The following is a 19,155-nucleotide window of genomic DNA, read 5'->3' as shown; positions in this document are numbered from 1 at the left end:
CCCAGCTGGGGCAGGATGGGAGGGGTGGGGAGATCTGCGACCCCCCCGATTGGGGTCCCCTCACCAGCCTGGTACCCAGCACCTCTGGCGACAACCTCCAATGGCCTGTGGCCTGGCTGGATATCTTCAGCCCCCCAGCCGGGAGTCCCCTCCCCAGCCTGGTACCCAGCACCTCTGGCAGCAGCCTCCAGTGGCCTGTGGCCTGGCTGGACACACCCTTTGACTTATCAGAAGTGAGCTGTCTTAGTCCATTTTGAGCTGCGGTAATAGCATACCACAGACAGGGTGATTTAGAATGAAGAGGACTTCATTGGTCCACAGTTCTGGAGGTCGGGAAGTCACATATAGAAGGACCACATCTGGCGAGGGCCTTTTTGCTGTGTCCTCACATGGCGTAAGGCATTGTGTGGTGAGAAGGAGCGGGAGAGAAGGTGACTGCTGTCATCCTGTCATCAAGAGCCCACTCCACCCTAACGAACCCGCTCCCATCATAGCTGCATTCACCCTCCAGGAGGGCAGAGCCTGGTGACCTAATCTCCTCCTGAAGATCCAACCTCTTTTTTTTTTTTTTTGAGACAGAGTCTCGCTCTGTGGCCCAGGCTGGAGTGCAGTGGCCGGAACTCAGCTCACTGCAAGCTCCGCCTCCCAGGTTTACGCCATTCTCCTGCCTCAGCCTCCCGAGTAGCTGGGACCACAGGCGCCTGCCACCTCGCCCGGCTAGTTTTTTTTTTTTGTATTTTTTAGTAGAGACAGGGTTTCACTGTGTTAGCCAGGATGGTCTCGATCTCCTGACCTCGTGATCCGCCCGTCTCAGCCTCTCAAAGTGCTGGGATTACAGGCTTGAGCCACCGCGCCCGGCCGAAGATCCTACCTCTTAACACAGTCGCATTGAGCATTCAGTTTCCAACACATGACTTTTGGGGAGACACATTCAAACCCTAGCATTCTGCCCCAGCCCCCAAATTCCTGTCCTTCTCACATAGTTTACATTGACCCCATCCAGTACCCACATCAACTCAAAAGTCCGAAGTCCAGAGTCTCACCCGAATCAGATACCGGCGAGTCAGGCTTAAATGATCTATCTTGAAGCAAATCCCTGTCCAGCTGTGAGGCTGGGGAATGAAACAAGCTTCATGCTTCCAAACTACGTGGCGGGGGGCAGGGGGGACAGATTCCCATTCCAAAAGGGAGGCATGAAGAAAGGGGCAGCAGCCCCAAGGAAGTTCAAAACCTAACAGGACGAACCACCTTCTATCCGACAACTCTAGAATAATCTTTCACTTGGTGTGCCAAGTGAGTGCTCCTGGATACGCTGGGTGGAGGCGGCCACGGGGCCTCAGGCAGCACTGCTCATACAGCTTTGCACAGCAGGTCTCAGGAGCTGGAGCCTTGTCCTTGCTGCCCTCCCAGGCTGGCGCTGTACTCTGGTGAGGCTACAGTCCTGGGGTCTCAACGGTGGCTCCACTTCCATAGCTCCACCAGGCGTCATCCTAGGGAACTCTCTGCAGAGCCTCCGCCCCTGTGGCTGGTTTCTGCGTGGGACCCCAGGCTGTCCGTGCCACCCTTTGACCTCTAGGTGGAGGGCGCCATGGCTGCCATTCCTGCCTGCCTTCCCTGCAGCTGCAGGATCATCAGCACCCGTGGGCACCGCCAAGGCCACACCCACACCCTCTAGAGCTGAGCCAGAGCCGCGCCTAGGCCTGCTGGAGCCATGGCTGGGCGGCTGAGGGTTGCTGTGTTGCAATGTGGGGAGCAGACACTTGAAGGGGTGCAGGGCAGGGAGTGCTGAGTTCCTGGGCACCTCTTTGAAAACATGGCCCCCCGGGTCCTAGCTTGCCTCAAAGATCTCTGGCTGCCTCGGGGTCATTCTCCGTTGTCTTGTTGAATGGCACCTGGCTCCCATCTGTCAGAGCAAGTCCCTTGAGGAATAGTCACCCTGAAGTCGGCATGGAACACAGAGGACACTTGGGGCATTGGGGGCGCCTGACCCTGGCATTGCCAGGTTGGAAGCGGAGAGGAATCCTGCCCTAGGGAAATGGGGGTCTCAGGGCAGGGAGCCCCGTCCTGCAGGGAGCCACTCCCACTGCTGCCTTCACAGCCATTCACGTTGCCTTTCCCGGGGCTCAGGCTGACCCAGGGGCCAGGAGGCCCTGTCACCATTGGGGTTAGAGTGAGGCCTGGGGGTGGTTGAGGCAGCCGGGCCGTGTGGTGAGGTGAGGGCCGGGGGAGGAGGGCCGAGTGGGCAGGTGGACTTGACAGGGTTTCCTGTGGGTTCTGGGCTGCTGTGTGCATGGGAGGACGCACCTCCTACCCGGAGGGAGGCAGGGTCTGGAGGCTGCAGCCCCAGGGCCTGACGGTGGTCCTGGCTGGGGGCAGAAGTTCAGCCTGGGGCTGGGACACCTATTTTTCCCTCATCCTTCCTAAATCCACCCTAGTCCCCTTGTCCTGACATCCACCTCCTCCCTTGAGTGGCTGTGGCCTGGCTGGCACTCCCCTTTGGGGCAATGTGGGGAGCCTGGTGGTCTCGGCTCCTTTTCTTCACCTCGGTGTCTTCAGGTGCTTCTCGTAGCATTGGTCTGGAGGGAGCTGGTGTCTGTCGCTGGCCGCTGACCCAGGTTGCTCTTCTGCCTGGCAGTGCTAGGAGGACAGCCACTGAGGCCCTGCCACAGGCCCCCTTTGCAGTCTGTGATCATGACTCCCCAGGACAGTAGGAGCTGAGCCAGCGCCCCTTGTGCACGCAGCTGAAGGCCGTCCACACCACTGGGGTCTGGGGTGTTGGGAGGGACGGGCCGCGGTCTCAGACGCCCTCTCTCTGTCTCCCCAGGGCATGCTCATCGAGGGCCCGCCCGGCCCAGAAGGCCCCGCGGTGAGTATCCGGCTTTATCCTGTGACTTGCAGAAGGTGCTGTTGGTGGGGTGGGGTTGGTGACACCCCTTATGTCTCCTGGATGGAAAAGAGGGGGGCTCTTCACTTTTGCAGATACCCTGGGAGCCAGCACTCTCCCACCCCCACCTCTGCCTTGGTTGGCAAGGTGGAAGTCGGACCTTGTCCTGCGGCCCCATCTTTTAACTCTGCCCCAACTTTATTTTAAATTCTAGGGTCTTCCCGGACCTCCAGGAACCATGGGTCCTACTGGCCAAGTCGGGGACCCTGGAGAAAGGGTAAGAGGTGGACTGTGTTTCCTGAGATCACATGAACTGTGAGGCTGCCCATGCCTCCCCTCCACACTGTGACCCGAGCTGTCCCTGCCCGTGGAGGTGACACAGAGACTTGTGTCTTCAAATCCCCTCCTCACCCAGGCACTCCTCACACCAGCCCTGTTCAGATGTTTCTGGGGCTGGCTGTGGCTATGGGGAGAGTGGGGTCCCTCAGGGCCCAGGGAGCCTGCCAGTGCTCAGCCCAGACGGTGGCCCCGGGAGCTGCAGTTGTCCAGCAAATGGCAGCAGCCGCAGTAAACACAGCGGATGGCTCCGGGGCCTTTCCCACTCCTGGCCGCCGGGCAGCCATACTATGCGGAAACGGCCGCCCTCCTTGCTGGGTTTGGGAACTTACTTGGTGTGGGTTGCACCTGGCTCGCAGGCTCAGAGGTGTCCTCGGTATCCCTGGCCGCCGGAGGAGATGGAGGGACAGCCGCCCCCCAGACGCCGCGATTTCCTTCTGACACCTGGTGGGCGCTCCGCGTACTGCGGCCTCCTGGTGTCCGGTGGGGACGAGAGTTCTCTCTTCTTTCCTGCTGTTGAAATGAATGTGGATTTGAGTGCAGAAGGACCAAGAACTGATTCCTGAATGGCTGGGTTGTGGGTGGGAGAAACAAGGGCTGCGTGTGGGTGTTCACAGTTGTTCATGTCAGGAACCCGCCTGCTGTCTGGGGCAGAGTGAGGACCTTGTGGGTGTTACTGCGGGTGGATGCAGGGCAGGGTCTGGTCCTGTGGGAAGGTGGTTTGTAATGTCAGAGCACGGTGGCTAGGGATGCTTCCCAGGCTACTCCACAGGGAGGCGTTTGGGGATGTCTTGTGCAGTGCCTGGTGGTTTTGCAGCAGTGCTCAGGAAAGGCGGGGAAGAGCCCAGGACAGTAAGTCCTGGCCTTGGACCTGGAGGTTCTTGTGGGCGCTCAGTACCCCTGGGAAGCTGGGAAGGTGCAGGATAGGTGAGGTCAGGCAGCAGGATGCAGGGGCAGACGGCGGCAGCCTTTGTGGGGGCCAGAGCCAAGCCGGTGGGGATGCTTGCCTGGGGAAGAGATGGGAGTACTGAGGCCAGCCTTTGGAGGAGAAGGGTTCAGGTCAACTATGTGGGAGGAGGTTGTTATCGTTCTGTGTGGCCGGGTGACCTCTGAGGGCAGTACACATCAGACTGGGCCACACGGTAAGAGTCTCTGCCACGTTGCTTTTCACGGTCAGGGATTTGGGCGCCCAGAAGAGGCGGGTCTTGTTCCATGGCAAGGGCCGTGGCAGGAAGCGGGGTGGGGTGGGGGCTTGGCTGGCCCCTGGAGCACGAAGCTTTCATAGCATCCCCGGCTTGGCAGCCACATCTCCAAAACTCCAGACAGGCAACAGCCAGCAGCCACTGCTCTTGCTCAGCCAGGACCGGCATGATTGGAGCTCTGCGGTGGGGGCTGCAGCCACCCCAGCTCACTCTGGAACCCCCTCCCTGCAGATTCATGTGAGATGGGGCGATGGCCAAGCTCCCCCTCCACAGAGCCGCCTGCGGATGGGCCCACAGATGTGGCTGGGTTCCTGTGCAAAGGAAAGTGTATTGCATGGCGCTGGGGGCTGGTTTCTTTCCCAGATGTAGGACAGGGTAGTATCCACAGGGCACCCAGATGCTGGCCGACACACAGGGCACCCAGATGCCAACTGATGCTACCTCAGTGGTGTTCCAAGGCTCCGTCCTCCTTCTATCCATCCAGCATACAGATTTGTACTGAGTGCTGGGCACGGGTCTAGCCTGGGGATCTCAATGGTGTGAACCAGAGGGGTGCTGGTTCACACCTCACCACGCGGTCCCTGCCTATGGGCTGATCCCGGCTTGGGGTCACTGGTGGGTCGCCCTGCCACTGCCTTGTAACACCGTGACCAGCCCAGCTGCTGCAGAGGAGCCAAGGGCCCTGACTGAAGAATATCGTTGGTTTAGGAGCTGGTCCTCCTCCAACTCACTCAGGGTCCAGGAGCATGAGGACTGAGGTTGGGGTTGGCAGAGGAACCAACTCCTCCAGGGTGTGCATCCGTGGAGTTGGAGGAGAGACCTGGAGCCCACCGGCCTCCCCAGGGCCCTTCCAGTAGGGAGGGGTGCTGGTTCCAGGAGCTGAGAGCTGCCCACCCCTCTGGGTCCAGTTCCGGCCAGCCTTGTTCAGGAAAACATCCCTGCTCCCAGCTCAGCGTCCTCTTGATGCCCAGATCTTGCTCGATGCCCGCTAATCAGCTGTGCAAGATCACTGGCTGTGGGGTGGATCCATGCAGCGCTGCCTGCAGTGGACCGGGCTCAGGTTCCTGTGCAGTGGAGAAACAATGTTTTCTCTACCCTCAGGTGGTTGAGCATCTGGGGCCTCCAAAGTGAACTGACAAAAAACAGATTCACAAGAGAAGAGGCATATGATTTTAACACTTCTAATCTTCTATGCACGGGGGCTTCACAGCCAAGAAGTAAAAACCAAAAGAAGTGCTTAGGCTCGGGAGCATATATACCATTTTAACAAGCAATAGGATTTGGAGAAGTGGCTAGACCAAGGAAAAGAGGGTTTGGGCTTCGAGGGGTGACAGATGGTAGGCAAGTGACTCCACGGGGGAACAAATGGAAGATTAAGGTTATCTTGGCAAAGTCTGTTGATGCAGATTCTTCGGGCTGGCCTCCCTCTCAGGTGATAAGGGGCACTCCCCAAATTCTGATAGAGAAGCAGAGGCGGGAGGGTGGGGTGGGAGGAGGGGGTAATGCCCTGCTTTTAGGCAGAAAGCGGGAGGTAAGAGAACTCTTCTTGCATCCATCGATTCTTATTTGGCTTCAGCACAAAATAGTCCTGCAGAGGAGTGGCATGCTCTGTCCCCTCTGTCTGCGTGGCCTCCTGTGCCTCTCTAGGATGGCCTTTTCCCCATGGTCTGGAAGAACCCTCTTCTCCCTGATACCCCAGACCTCCCGCCTTGGGATTCCCCAGCCCTCCCTCCCTTCCCCAAGGGCCGTCTAGCCGTGACCGGTTTGTGCCTTTTCTTCCTCACCAGATGGTGAGTTCCTCAAGACAGGCCTCACTTCTGTGCCCTTCCTCACACCCTGCTCCCTGTGGGCAGCCATGACAATTGGCCGGGAACCGTCTGTGCACCTGTGGCGTGGCATCCCACTGGGCATCATGCAGCCCTAACCAGCCGCTGAAGCCTGCACCCTGTGCCTCCACTGACTAGCCCTGCACATCGCTTCCTTCACACTGTCTGGTGGGCCCTGCACACTCTCCCGCTGCTCCCCTTGGACGACCCTCCATGCTACGTCTGCATTCTAGCACCTCAAATCCTTTCTTGCTCTTATGCCCATGGCTGCCTGCAGGGACCAGGGTGCAAGGAGAGGCACAGAAGTGGGGCCTGCCTTGAGAAACTCACCATCCAGTGAGGAAGAAAAGGCACAAACCAGACGTGGTTAGACGGCAAGAATTAATTAGTAAAGGCATTGGAGGAAGAACTGGGAATCTCGAGATGGGAGGTCTGGAGCGGCTGTGTCCGGGTGGAGAAGGGGCTCGAGCCATCATCCCATCCAGTTTCTCCCAGATGACTGGTGAGCAGGTGCACAGCTGGGGCCGTGTGCAAAAGCCCGCAGGGAGATAGAGGTAGAACTGGGGTTGAATGCAGATCTCCTGTGCAGAAGGAAGGTGGCCACTCTTACTTTGAGGTTCAGAAGAAACCCGAGAGAGCTGGGAGTTCCCCAAGGGAGCTGCGAGTCAGGTGGCCATTACCCAGCCCCTCTCTGGCCTGGGTTTCTTGTGGGTCTGGCTTCCGTGCCACCTGCCAGTGCGTTTCTGTAGGGGCTGACTCTTTTGGGCATCTGGGAATATAGTCAGACATCAGTGGGTCTGAAAGCATGAGGTTATGCATTTGTGAAGGTTCCCTGTGATCCCATCATGGCAGTGCCGTGCCCCTGTGGGTCGTGAGCAGGTGGGGGAAGGAGAGGGCTGGGGGCCATCAGTAAAGATTCAGGCCCCAGTGAGTCCCGCCTTCCGTGGACTTCCAGGGCCCACACCTGCTAGCCTCGATAGAAGCACTCAGAAGGCAGGCGCCACCTCGGTGCTGCTTGTGAGCGCCCCCTACATCCATTCGCGTGTGTGCCCCAGAGCTGGTGCCCACGGATGTTTGTGCCTAAGAAATGTTCTGTGTGATCAGAGCGTCTTTGAGGCCAGTCCCTTCCTTTCGCTTCCCTGTGTGCGCCTCTCCGAAAGCCTTGCACCCCAGGCACTGCTGTGTTTTAAGGCAGCTCCTGAATATCATCCAGTGTTACTGTGGATTTGATTGCATTTTTCAGGACGCTGTGGCCACACTCCTCCTGAATCTCCGCGGTCCACTGGAGAGTTTAATGTTTTCATCTAGAAATACGCTTGCTTGCCGGCTAATTGACTCCCGGGAGCTCCAGCTGGTGTTGACCAGCCGCTGATCTATTGCCCTTAAGATAGACTTCACACAGATCTTTCCATCTGCAGCATGTTTATTATTTTTGGGTAAAGTAACGATCTGCTTTCTGAGTCTGTGGGCAGGTCCCACCCTCCGCGAGGCCTGGATCCTCCTCTGGGAAGCCCCAGGGATTCAGTATGCAGGTTTCTCTCCCAGCCGCCCCAGGCTCAGAGTGGAGGCAGTTTCCCAAGCTTTCTCCAGATTGCCACACAGGGGCACCTCGCTGCCTGCATAATCGGATGCATTTGATGCCTTGGGAGGAGCCCCCCCACCTTTCAATGACCCCATTAGGTTCAGAAGCAGCCTGGCAATAATGATGCTCCCCAGCACTGTCACTCAGCAGGGGCTCAAACTCTCTCCCCCTCTTTTTTATGTGTCCAGGATTAGCCTTTCTCATGGGATTTTGCGTGAGTGCATTTTTCTGTGCCTTGAAAAGGTTTGTATGTAAGCCGTGCCCTGAAAAACAGCAGTCACTCCCTCCCAGCCAGAATGCGTGGCTCATCTCTCCATAACAGGTTCTGGTGTGGTCTCCCCAGGAGCAGCCTTGGGATGACGCCTTGCTGTGCCATCCCCTCCCCATGGCCTGCTGGAGTTACACCCAGGGTGGGATAGGACACAGACTAGATCACTGGCAACATGACAAAGAGAGCATGTTCACTCATGAGCACGCGGCTGCTGTCCAACTCAGAAGGAATTAGCTTTGTTTTCCTGGCTCCCAGGCTCCCGTGGACGGGACATGCCAATCCAGTCTCTCCTTGTGCTTGGAAGTGTTCAGGACATCTTGGCAGAGCTGCTCAGAGAGGTTCACACACACACTTAAGTACACATGCTTGCACACTCACCCACACATGCACTCACATTCACATGCACTCATGTGCACACACACTCATGCCTACATGCACACACCCATACATGCACACATGTACATACCCACACACGCACACTCATGCGTATATGCACATACCCATACATACACTTACACATGCACACTCACCCACACCTGCACACACACTCATGCACACACCCATATTTGCACACGTACACTCACATACACATGCACACACACACTCATGCATGAATGCACACACCCATGCATGTGTGCACACACATTTACACACACATGCACTCACATGCTTGCACACTCACGCACACACCCATACACACACGTACACACATTTGCACACTCATGCGTGTATGCACACACTCATCCATACACACACATGCACTCACACACCTGCACACACACTCGTGCACATGCTCACCCATACATGCACACACCCCCACACATGTACACACACATTCACACACTTATGCATGTATGCACACACTCATCCATACATGTGCACACACATTTACTCACACATGCACTCACACACCTGCACACACACTCGTGCACACGTGCACACCCAGATGCACGCACACACACACACCCCTACACACGCACACATGCGCTGTCTGGGTTCACCTCCACACGGCGGCCGTTCCACGGAGGCTGGTTTGCAGGCTTGTGTGCCTGCATCCCCGGCAGCCTGGTCGTGAATGACTTGTGGCCATTTCGAGTCTCATTTATCTTCAAAGCTTTGTCCCCCAAGGCTACTGGTAGGAACCTGTCCAAGCCTCAGGTGCCCTACCAGGAGATCTGTGGGAACCGTGGGTTTCCCTGCTGTAGCCCTGGAAGCAGTGTGTGTCTCCCAAAGCAAGCTCGGTGTCGAAAGGAAGATTCATTGGAGGGCGTACGTTCTCGTATGGAAAAGAAAATCAAGTACAGTTTGTGGGGAGAGAGGGGAAGGGAGCAAAGGCCTTGGGACATTTCTAGAGTGAAGGGACAGCTGGCAGAAGCTGCAGGTCTGGCCCCAAGCGCACTGTGCTCTCGGACCCGATGCGGGGCCTGCCAGGGTGTTCATCAGGGTTGGTTAGTGGCAGTGGCCGGGTGCATCCAGGAGTCTGTCTCGGGTGGGCCCCTCGAGGCCGCAGGTCTTACCCAGAGCCCTGGTTATTGGTGGCCTGTGGATAAAGAGCCCCTCCTGTGGATTTGCTGGCTGTTAGTTCTGGTCGAGGGGTGTGGTCTGAGGCATCAGGCCTCTTGACAGGGCCCCCCACCTCCAGTCTTTTAGATGGGCCCTAAGCCTCCTGGAAGGGTATCTAGCTCTTGGAAGGGGCTCAGTAGGTACCTGTCAATGAATGAATGAAACGTGGGTTCATTTCTTTGGGATCCTCAGACAATTGATGACCAACTTGGGGTTTAAAGCAATAGAAGTGTCTTCTTAGTTCTGGAGGCCAGAAATCTGAAATCAAGGTGTGGGCCGGGCTGCGCCCACTCTGGAGGCTCCAGGGGAGGATCTTCCTCACCTTTTCCGGCTCCTGGCAGCCACTGGCCGTCCTCTGTCCCCATAGCTTGCTGGTGCATCTCTGCAGTCTCCGCCTCTGTCTTCACGCGACCCTCCCCCGTGTCTCTGTCACTGCCTCCCCTCCTCTTCCCTTCCAAGGACTCGTCATTGGATTTAGGGCCCAAGATCTCATCTCAAGATCCTCAGTCCCATCCTCAAAGACCCCAAGTAAGGGCACAGTCACGTGTTTCAGGAGCTGCACGTACCTTCGATGAGGCATCCTTCAGGCCACCGCACGTGGTCACGCACGGATTCCGCACAGCCAGGAGACGTCCAGAAGGAAGTGACCACTGAGAGCTTCTCTGGGCCACTCCCGAGCTGCGCCTGCGCAGGGTCGGGCCTGGACCACCACACACACACAAAGGCTCTGGAGGGGCACCTGCTTGCTGTCCTCCTGCTCCAGGTCTTTCTGAGAGCGGAAGGGAGCTTTTCAGCACCAAGCCTCCTGCGGGCCTACAGCTCCTCCCAAACCTGCCACCACCATGAAGAGAAAAGTCTCGGGGTTCTCTGCTCACCGCTTTGACCCAAATCCCAGCCTGGAAGGAGGCCTTGTGCCTCTCCTCTGAGACTGGGCCAGGGGCTCGTGGGGACAGTTTCACGAGCTGAATCTGCAGTGGCAGAGGAAGCCACTTTGTGGGGCATCTGGTCATCCGGCCCCGTCGTCTCTGTGCAGAAGATGCCTGGACGTCCTCAGGAAAGAAAACGTGTTAGATACCAGTGGTGCCTTCATTTGGAAGTTGGTGCCTGATTTCTTTTCCTGCTGTAGGTATGACACTGAGAGCCCTTCTGTGCCAGGGCCTTCAGAACATTGCTGTTTGACCACGTTAGGGCATGGATTGGGGGGCCAGCTAATAGAGTAGCAGGAAAATACACACTAGCAAATAGCAAAGGCAAGGCGGGATTTCTTATTTTGCCCTATTTTGCCAGTGGCTGGAGCCGAGCAGCATCCCCATGACCTGTGTGTCGCCTGCTGGAGCGCTCCCGTGGTATCTGACACCCGCCTTGTCGCAGATAACAGCCACATCACTGGCCCGTGCTTTGTGTTGTGAAACTGGAAGTGCGACTTCGAGGGGTAGCCGTGTCTTTCAGCCCAGGGGTCCAAGTCTTTCTGTTGGAGACCACGGGGCTTGGCAAAAGGCTTGCTGACAATGATTCTAAGTGATGGCAAATGCAGGTTCATGTTGGTGGCCATGAGGACTTGTGTCAAATTTGAACACTTCGGAAGGGTTCGTGGAGGTGGCGACATTCTTTCCTTTCTTCTCCACACTGTCTCCTTCTTCTAGGACTTCATGTTATCCTTGTTCATCTACGTTCCGATTCTCTGGACTTGTTCCGGTTGTCGGTGAGAGGCAGCATCAGAGGGAAGCTGCTTTCACAGCCCGGAGGCTGGATTTTTACCACTGTGGCTTAGAACAGGCAGGGAGGATGCCGAAACGAGGGTCTTTGGAAATGAACAGCAGTGGACAAGGAGTGGCCTTGAGGAGACTTCCTAGCTTCCTACAGCAACACCATGTGAGCAGGAGCATGCATGCACAGACACACATGCACACATATGCACACACACACATGCATTCCCACATACAAATGTGCACACATTCACACACAACATGCATTCACACACATGCACAAACATGCATGCACACACATGCGTTCATACATACAAATACATGCACATGTGCATTCACACACATTCCACACACACATACATTCACGTACAATGCATTTACACACATGTACACACATGCACACAATGCATTTACATATGCATGCACATACGCACACATCCATTTACACATGCATGCACATGCGCACACACACATTGATATAGTCACATATGTGCACACATGTATTCACACATATTCGTACATGCATACACAGTCACACACACGCACACACATTGATACATTCACACACGTACACACATACACTTACACACATCCACACACACACCCACACACACATGCACACACACTTACACACATGCACTGCCCAGACAGCAGTTCATCCTTAGGAGACACTGACCCTAAATTTTAAATGCAAGGTTTGGTTTGGAATTGATTCTGACACAGGAATCTCAGCTGTAAGTGGCTGTCAGGATTGGAGGTCAATGACAAAACCTGGGTGGCAAACATGTTCTGGATCTTTCTTTTTTAAACGGGATTTTTGTCTTCTGAGAGTGTTTTCCAAAATGGCAGTTGGGGGCAATTTGGCAGTATCCATTAGCAATGAAGAAATATACACATATAGACATTCTTTGACCCAGCAGCACTGCTTTGAGGGACTTACCTAGCGGAATATGTTAGCACGTCTATTGGGCACTGTTTGTCATAATGCAAACTGGAACCAATCCAACGTGCATCAGTGGAAGAAGGCTTCAATAAACGATGAGTCCATTGTGCCTGGGAGATGCAACAGATGTTGCCAGGGAGATCTACAGGGATAGGTCATGATTTTCAAGAGCAAATTGCAGAATATTTAGGGACAGTACCATTAAAAAGAAGGAGGCAGGGCGCAGTGGCTCACGCCTGTAATCCCAACACTTTGGGAGTCCAAGGTGGGTGGATCACGAGGTCAGGAGTTCAAGACCAGCCTGGCCAAGATGGTAAAACCCCATCTCTACTAAAAATACAAGAATTAGCCATGCCTGGTGGTAGACACCTGTAATCCCAGCTACTTGGGAGGCTGAGGCAGAGAACTGCTTGAACCTGGGAGGCAGAGGTTGCAGTGAGTTGAGATTGTGCCACTGCACTCCAGTCTGGGCAACAGAGTGAGACTCCATCTCAAAAAAAAAAAAAGAAAGAAAGAAAAGAAAGGAAGGAAGATAACTCCGAAGCCACACAGCCTCACAGTGACGAATGTGTTAGTTAGTGTGTCCAGCGTGTGCGTCTCCATCTTTGCCTTTGCACTTACAGAACTTGAGCACTGGTTACATCCGGAGATGAAAAGGAATCTTTCTCTTTCACTCTATAAATCTGTACCATAAGACATTTCACAAGAATTGGAGTTACTTCTGCAATAAAAAAACAACCAGTAAAGAAAAGGCAGGCAAGTTTAGGTTCAGGCCCAGATGACTCCGCAGCCTCCTGGACAGTTCCAGAAGAACCACTCAGGTTCTTGGTCTTCCTGGCTGGGAATTGGGAATCCATCGTGGGTTTCCTGGCCGGGAGTGTCTTGCTCGGGTGGTGTGAACACACACGCTCAGTGTAGCTGTTCCTGATTTGGAAGACTGGAGCCAACACCCAGCCACTGTGCTGCAGTGTAGTTGGTCGAGGCTCTTCTCAGTGGGGAGAGGGAGTTAAACTCCTATCTCTATGCAAAACAAGCCTCATCTACTTTAGACTGGCTGGGAATCTGCTTGCTTTTGTGAAATAGCTTTGCGATCAAATGTTATTTTGAAAATAAATCATCTTACTTGTTTTACATGCATATAGTGGTCTGAAGCTGGCTGGAATTAGTCTAGAGAACCCAGTCCTGGGGATGTGTGTGTGGGTCCTGTGGTAGAGGCCAGGTTGGCCGGGCATGTGGAGGGCACTGTGCTCTTTGCGTATAAATGGGTTCTTGAATTTGCTCTGGCTGAGTGTGTGTTCTGCCGTGTTGCGTGTCTGTCCACGTAAGTGACTGCTCCGTCCCAACTTCCATCCGAGCAGGCACACGCGGGTTGCTTGGAGGCCGTTAAGGACGAGCGCCCACTAGGTGCAGGAGGCACTGGGCCTTGAGGCTGGAGTCCTTGTTTCCTGTTGGCTGTGGAGACCTGGAAGGGGCATTCCTGGAGCGACAGGAGCCTGACACTGCCTTCTCACTTCCAGGCTCCAGCGGATGCCTGCTGGGTCTCTGGATTCCTCTAGATCCAGCTCAGACCTCCCTCCCTTCTTATCCCCAGCCTCTGAAGGCTTTCTGATCCTCTGAAAGCCCACTCCCTTCTTATCCGTGGCCTCTGAAGCCCATGGCCGTGCCCCTCCCTTCTCCCGGCTGGGGTTTCTGAAACATTCCTGCCATGGGATCTCGCAGCTTCTGTGCATGTCCAGTGCGTTTCCCGGGTGGGCCGCTTCTCTGATGCCCTCATTCTCACTGCAGCCCGGCCCCAGCCTGGTTGCACTCTGACTCATCTCTCTTGGCCCCTTGTCTGCAGGGCCCCCCTGGACGCCCAGGCCTTCCTGGAGCCGATGGCCTGCCCGGTCCTCCAGGAACCATGCTCATGCTGCCCGTAAGTACCCTCATCGGTCGGAGGTGGGGAGGCAGCTGGGGCAGGTGGGCTCCAAACCAGACCCTCCGAGGCTGCGCCGTCGCCGGAGAGGCCTGTGGGCCCCGTCTCAGCCTGCGGTCTGGCCTGGGCGCCACGTCACTGCTCCCAGAGTGACCCTTGTCTTGCACCTGCAGTTCCGGTTTGGAGGTGGTGGCGATGCGGGCTCCAAAGGCCCCATGGTCTCAGCCCAGGAGTCCCAGGCGCAAGCCATTCTCCAGCAGGCCAGGGTGAGTAGTGCTGGGTTCCCAGGGGCCTGAAGGGGACAGAGCCCAGCCTCAGGGGCCAACAGGAGTGAGTGAGTCAGGCTCAGAGCCCAACTTGGAGGGAAGCAGCTGTCCTGACCCCAGGGTACCTGCTTGCTGGGGTTAGGAGCTGTGGGAGCGTGCAGTCCTCAGTGTCCAGTAGGGACCCCGAGAGCAAGTCAGTGTCCAGTAGGGACCCCGAGAGCAAGTCAGTGTCCAGTAGGGACCCCGAGAGCAAGTCAGTGTCCAGTAGGGACCCCGAGAGCAAGTCAGTGTCCAGTAGGGACCCCGAGAGCAAGTCAGTGTCCAGTAGGGACCCCGAGAGCATGTCAGTGTCCAGTAGGGACCCCGAGAGCATGTCAGTGTCCAGTAGGGACCCCGAGGGCAAGTCAGTGTCCAGTAGGGACCCCGAGGGCAAGTCAGTGTCCAGTAGGGACCCCGAGAGCCAGTCAGTGTCCAGTAGGGACCCCGAGAGCAAGTCAGTGTCCAGTAGGGACCCCGAGAGCATGTCAGTGTCCAGTAGGGACCCCGAGAGCAAGTCAGTGTCCAGTAGGGACCCCGAGAGCAAGTCAGTGTCCAGTAGGGACCCCGAGAGCAAGTCAGTGTCCAGTAGGGACCCCGAGAGCATGTCAGTGTCCAGTAGGGACCCCGAGAGCAAGTCAGTGTCCAGTAGGGACCCCGAGAGCAAGTCAGTGTCCAGTAGGGACCCCGAGAGCGTGTCAGTGTCCAGTAGGGACCCCGAGAGCGTGTCAGTGTCCAGTAGGGATCCCGAGAGCCAGTCAGTGTCCAGTAGGGACCCCGAGAGCATGTCCGTGTCCAGTAGGGACCCCGAGAGCATGTCCGTGTCCAGTAGGGACCCCGAGAGCAAGTCAGTGTCCAGTAGGGACCCCGAGAGCGTGTCAGTGTCCAGTAGGGATCCCGAGAGCCAGTCAGTGTCCAGTAGGGACCCCGAGAGCATGTCCGTGTCCAGTAGGGACCCCGAGAGCATGTCCGTGTCCAGTAGGGACCCCGAGAGCAAGTCAGTGTCCAGTAGGGACCCCGAGAGCAAGTCAGTGTCCAGTAGGGACCCTGAGAGCATGTCAGTATCCAGTAGGGACCCCGAGAGCAAGTCAGTGTCCAGTAGGGAACCCGAGAACATGTCAGTGTCCAATAGGGACCCCGAGAGCTTGGGGACTGTTTGGGGAGTTTTTCAGGGTTCTTGGTCCATGCTGAGGGTCTGGGTTCTAACTTTACAAGGGGCTTCTGGGCCCCTCCACCTCTGACCCAGCGGGCCCACCTTCCACCGTTTGTGACCTCTGCCTCTGTGCTAGGCCCTCTGCTGGGATCCAGAAGTGAAGCTGGAAACCCACGTGGCTCCTGGAAGGGGCTGCCTGGGCTGGAGCTGGGCTGAGCTAGGCTCCTCTGGGAGAGAGCCCTTGGGCCCCAGAGCCCCTCGCTCTCAGCCTGAGGAGGTCCTAAGGAGCAGGGTCCTCAGAGGAGCACTTGGTTTCCTATCGTGAAGCAGCTCATCAGTGGCCTGTGTTTTCTGCAGACATGGCTCCGGACTGCCGATTGCCCACAATGGGTGTAAACACTGCCCCGTGGGGCGGGTGAGTGGGTGGGTAATCCTCCAGCAGAGCACAAGAAAGCTGCTCAGTAATCCCTTGTTTGAGAAATATTTATGCAGCTCCCACAGCAGCCAGAGCAGATGTTAATGATCAGAGTGCTTAGGTAATTACAGGACAGTGTAAGCACGGAGTCGTCACCATGGAGCAAATTGCCCGAATGATGGAAGGCGGTGTGCGGCGAACCCCGCTACCTGCCACTGGGTTTATGGGCCTGGGCCTGCCTGGCTGGCCTTTTATCTTGTGTATTTTAATTGAAACCAAATGGGCGATAGGCTCTAAGAAGATTTTATAATGCTAAACAATCTCCTAAAATTCAGATGGCATCTGCCAGGGAAACAGAGTCACTTAGCAACAGCAGAAGCGGCTCTGTGGGAAAGTGGTGGGTCCTGCACTGGGGCAGGTAGGGGCCACATTCAGATGGGGCAGGTGGGTTCCTACCCTCCCAAAATACTTTCCTGGTGGCTGGGAGTGCTTGAAGCACCTCCCATATGAAATAAAATATGTCATGACTCAGCCTGAGCTCAGGTGTAAAATGTACTCCTCACGCCCAGCCCAGAGTAAGAGGCTTATTTCAGACTTAGCCAAGGGTGATGGGCTGGGAGCAGGCCCTCTGTGTGGGCTGGAGAGACAGGAAGGAGGGATGGGGCCCATCCCCCAAGGGAGGCAATGGGGGCCCACTGGCTTCCACCTCTACATGTCCCACGACACTCCCATGGATGCTGAGAGCCCCGCAAAAGTGGGGGGGCTGTTGGGGAGTCATCAGACCTCCTCTTCCAGAGTCTCCTGTCACATCTGTGTCCACTCTGCCACATCTCACAGCTCAGGTGCCAGCAAACCGGGGCACCGCTGCTGGGGCCCTGTCTCAGCGTGTCTCACTTTCCTTTGCAGTTGGCACTGAGGGGACCAGCTGGCCCAATGGGTCTCACAGGGAGACCCGGCCCTGTGGTAAGTCATTGGCAAATCTGAGAGCCGGGTGTGGTGTGGGGATTGGCCCACTGGCTGTGTCCTTGGCGGACAGTGGCAGGTGGCCTTGGAGTCCTGTGGACACAGGGCAGCCCTCAGTCCAGTGTCTGTTCCCAGGAGGGTGGCCAGGGAGACCAGGGGCCTCTCTTGGTGCTGCTCCAGCCTCCTCGTTGGTGGGGGGGTGGGGATGGGTGACTGTGCCTCGAAGTCACTTGAGGGAGTTTAGCGGGGTAGAGCTGACATCAGCGATCCCTGGGAAACAGCCCCCAACTCCATCTTGAATGGAAGGAGCTGGCAGGAATCAGAGCAGGAGGCCCCTCCTCACCCCTGCATTGGAGCTCCAGGCTCTCCCTGCAGAGAACATACTATGAGCTGTCACCAGAGGAGTGGCTCCTTGGAGGGGTGGAGTCCTGCTGCAGCCAGGGGCCTGGGGAAGTCCCTCGCACAGGCTGTGGCTTTGCCTTGTGGACCAGGGGCCTCCATTGATCTTCATAGCTCTGTTCCAGAGTCGAAGATAGCTTAGTGTGGGGCAGAGTGCAGGATTTCCAGCCTCACCCGCCCCCACCCTGTGGCCTCAACTTAGCTCCCATCTGGGGTGCTCGATTCATTAAAAAACATACAGCGTGTGCCCAGGGGCACTCAGGGGCTGGCAGTGTCAGGCACGGGGGCTGGGTTCCGGGGCCTCCAGGGAGGAGTGTGGGTTTACAGGGACACAGAGGAGTTCAACACCGCAGGGGCCCTCCTGGCTTTGCCGCCTGCTGCTGGGTCTAGGCTCGGTCCCCTCCACACAGGGCCTGACTCAGGGCTAGCCTCCCATGTCTGGGGGATCTGGCCTTGAGGGGCTCGTAGCAGGTGCACATGCTGCTGGAAGCTTTGGGCTGTAACGGACCATGGTCAGGTTCACCCTGGAGAGAGAAATGTCTCCAGGAGCTCTGTGGTGTTTGCTGGCCCCAATGTCTAGAATTTTATTCCCGATTAGGAAGAGATCCAAACAACTGCTTTTCCCCGCTCCTGGAAAGTCATTGTTCATTCCCCGGTTCTGTTCGAGGCAGGCAGGTCGCGCTTTGTGTGCTGAGCACCGTGGCCGAAGCCCTGTCCCCTCCCCCACCTCCTCCCCTGCCACCCCCAGTCCTTCCTGTGTTCCCGAGTCCCCACCTTGAGCAGACGTTAACCCACACCGTGTCTCCCTAGGGTCCCCCTGGGAGCGGAGGTTTGAAGGGCGAGCCGGGAGACGTGGGGCCTCAGGTACGTGGGATCCTGGCCTTTGCTATCTGGTGGGTGCCTCCCGTTTTCCGGGGGCAGCGAGGGCGAGTGTGGAGGGCCCCCAGCTGCTGCATGTTTCCAAGGAAATTTGGGAATTGTCATTGCTTTACGCAGTGAGTGTGGAGCACCATGAACTCTGATGCCTGCAGCAGAAATGAGCCGGCTCTCTTCTGTCCCTGGCCTTCACTCTGGGCAGCAGATCCGTGCCCTGTGCCCGAAGTGCCCACATGTTAGTGGCTTGGACAGCCAGGCATTACTGGCGGGGTTGATGAGCAGGGGGACAAGGCTTTGCTCTTTCTCCTGAGAAAGGTGAACTCACCACTGACCCTTTGTCTCTTACTCCTGGCAGGGTCCTCGAGGTGTGCAAGGCCCGCCTGGTCCGGCCGGGAAGCCCGGAAGACGGGTAAGTGGTGCGAGTGTGCGTGGCTCAGTGACAGCGGTGTGGGCGCTGGAGGAGCCCAAATCTGGGGTGCGGGTGCCCCCGACAGCCAGGCTGGGCTGCATGAAGCCAGGTGGCTCCCCTTCTTGTGATGGGTGTGTCCGTCCCCAAGGCCACCTCTGAGCCAGCTGCCTAGGAGGAGCGCTCTGTGTCCTGGACGCAGACACAGCAGACCAAGGCCTCTGTCCTGGGCACATTCATTTAGTTTAATAAACATTTATAATTCAAGAAACTTCCCAGGCCCTTTGGGAGCAAATGTTAAGAAGACAAAACTATCAGCGGGCCTTATATATTTTGGGCAGCGTTGGGACTCCAGAAATGGCCCGACTCAGGGGCATGGGCGGGCCTTCCTACACCTCACTTCCTACATCTCA

General features: G+C 56.6%; 1 protein-coding gene and 1 long non-coding RNA gene across 4 annotated transcripts in view; one reads left to right on the top strand and one right to left on the bottom strand.

The window, feature by feature from the left end:
• The window catches only part of COL5A1 (collagen type V alpha 1 chain), a 208,645-nt gene that overhangs the window by 95,845 nt on the left and 93,645 nt on the right, over positions 1-19,155 (top strand). For all 3 annotated transcript variants that reach the window (XR_012424123.1, XM_045374232.2, XM_045374231.2), the window contains exons 10-16: positions 2,825-2,866; positions 3,099-3,161; positions 14,154-14,228; positions 14,402-14,494; positions 17,005-17,061; positions 18,271-18,324; positions 18,692-18,745. Coding sequence is in view for 2 of the 3 variants with exons in the window: in XM_045374232.2 (XP_045230167.2) it covers positions 2,825-2,866; positions 3,099-3,161; positions 14,154-14,228; positions 14,402-14,494; positions 17,005-17,061; positions 18,271-18,324; positions 18,692-18,745 (438 nt within the window). In the remaining variant the exon portion in view is untranslated. The remainder of the gene's footprint in view (positions 1-2,824; positions 2,867-3,098; positions 3,162-14,153; positions 14,229-14,401; positions 14,495-17,004; positions 17,062-18,270; positions 18,325-18,691; positions 18,746-19,155) is intronic.
• On the bottom strand, positions 896-3,951 carry LOC141408578 (uncharacterized). Its single transcript, XR_012424125.1, has 2 exons — positions 3,553-3,951; positions 896-2,943 (listed from the first exon to the last, which is right to left on the bottom strand). It is a non-coding gene; the product is annotated as an uncharacterized lncRNA (long non-coding RNA).

The sequence above is a fragment of the Macaca fascicularis genome, chromosome 15 (genome assembly GCF_037993035.2).
Source record: "Macaca fascicularis isolate 582-1 chromosome 15, T2T-MFA8v1.1".
Classification (NCBI taxonomy): Eukaryota; Metazoa; Chordata; class Mammalia; order Primates; family Cercopithecidae; genus Macaca; species Macaca fascicularis.
The sequence above is the reverse complement of the archived record's forward strand: the minus strand, read 5'-3'. Positions and strand labels throughout refer to the sequence as shown.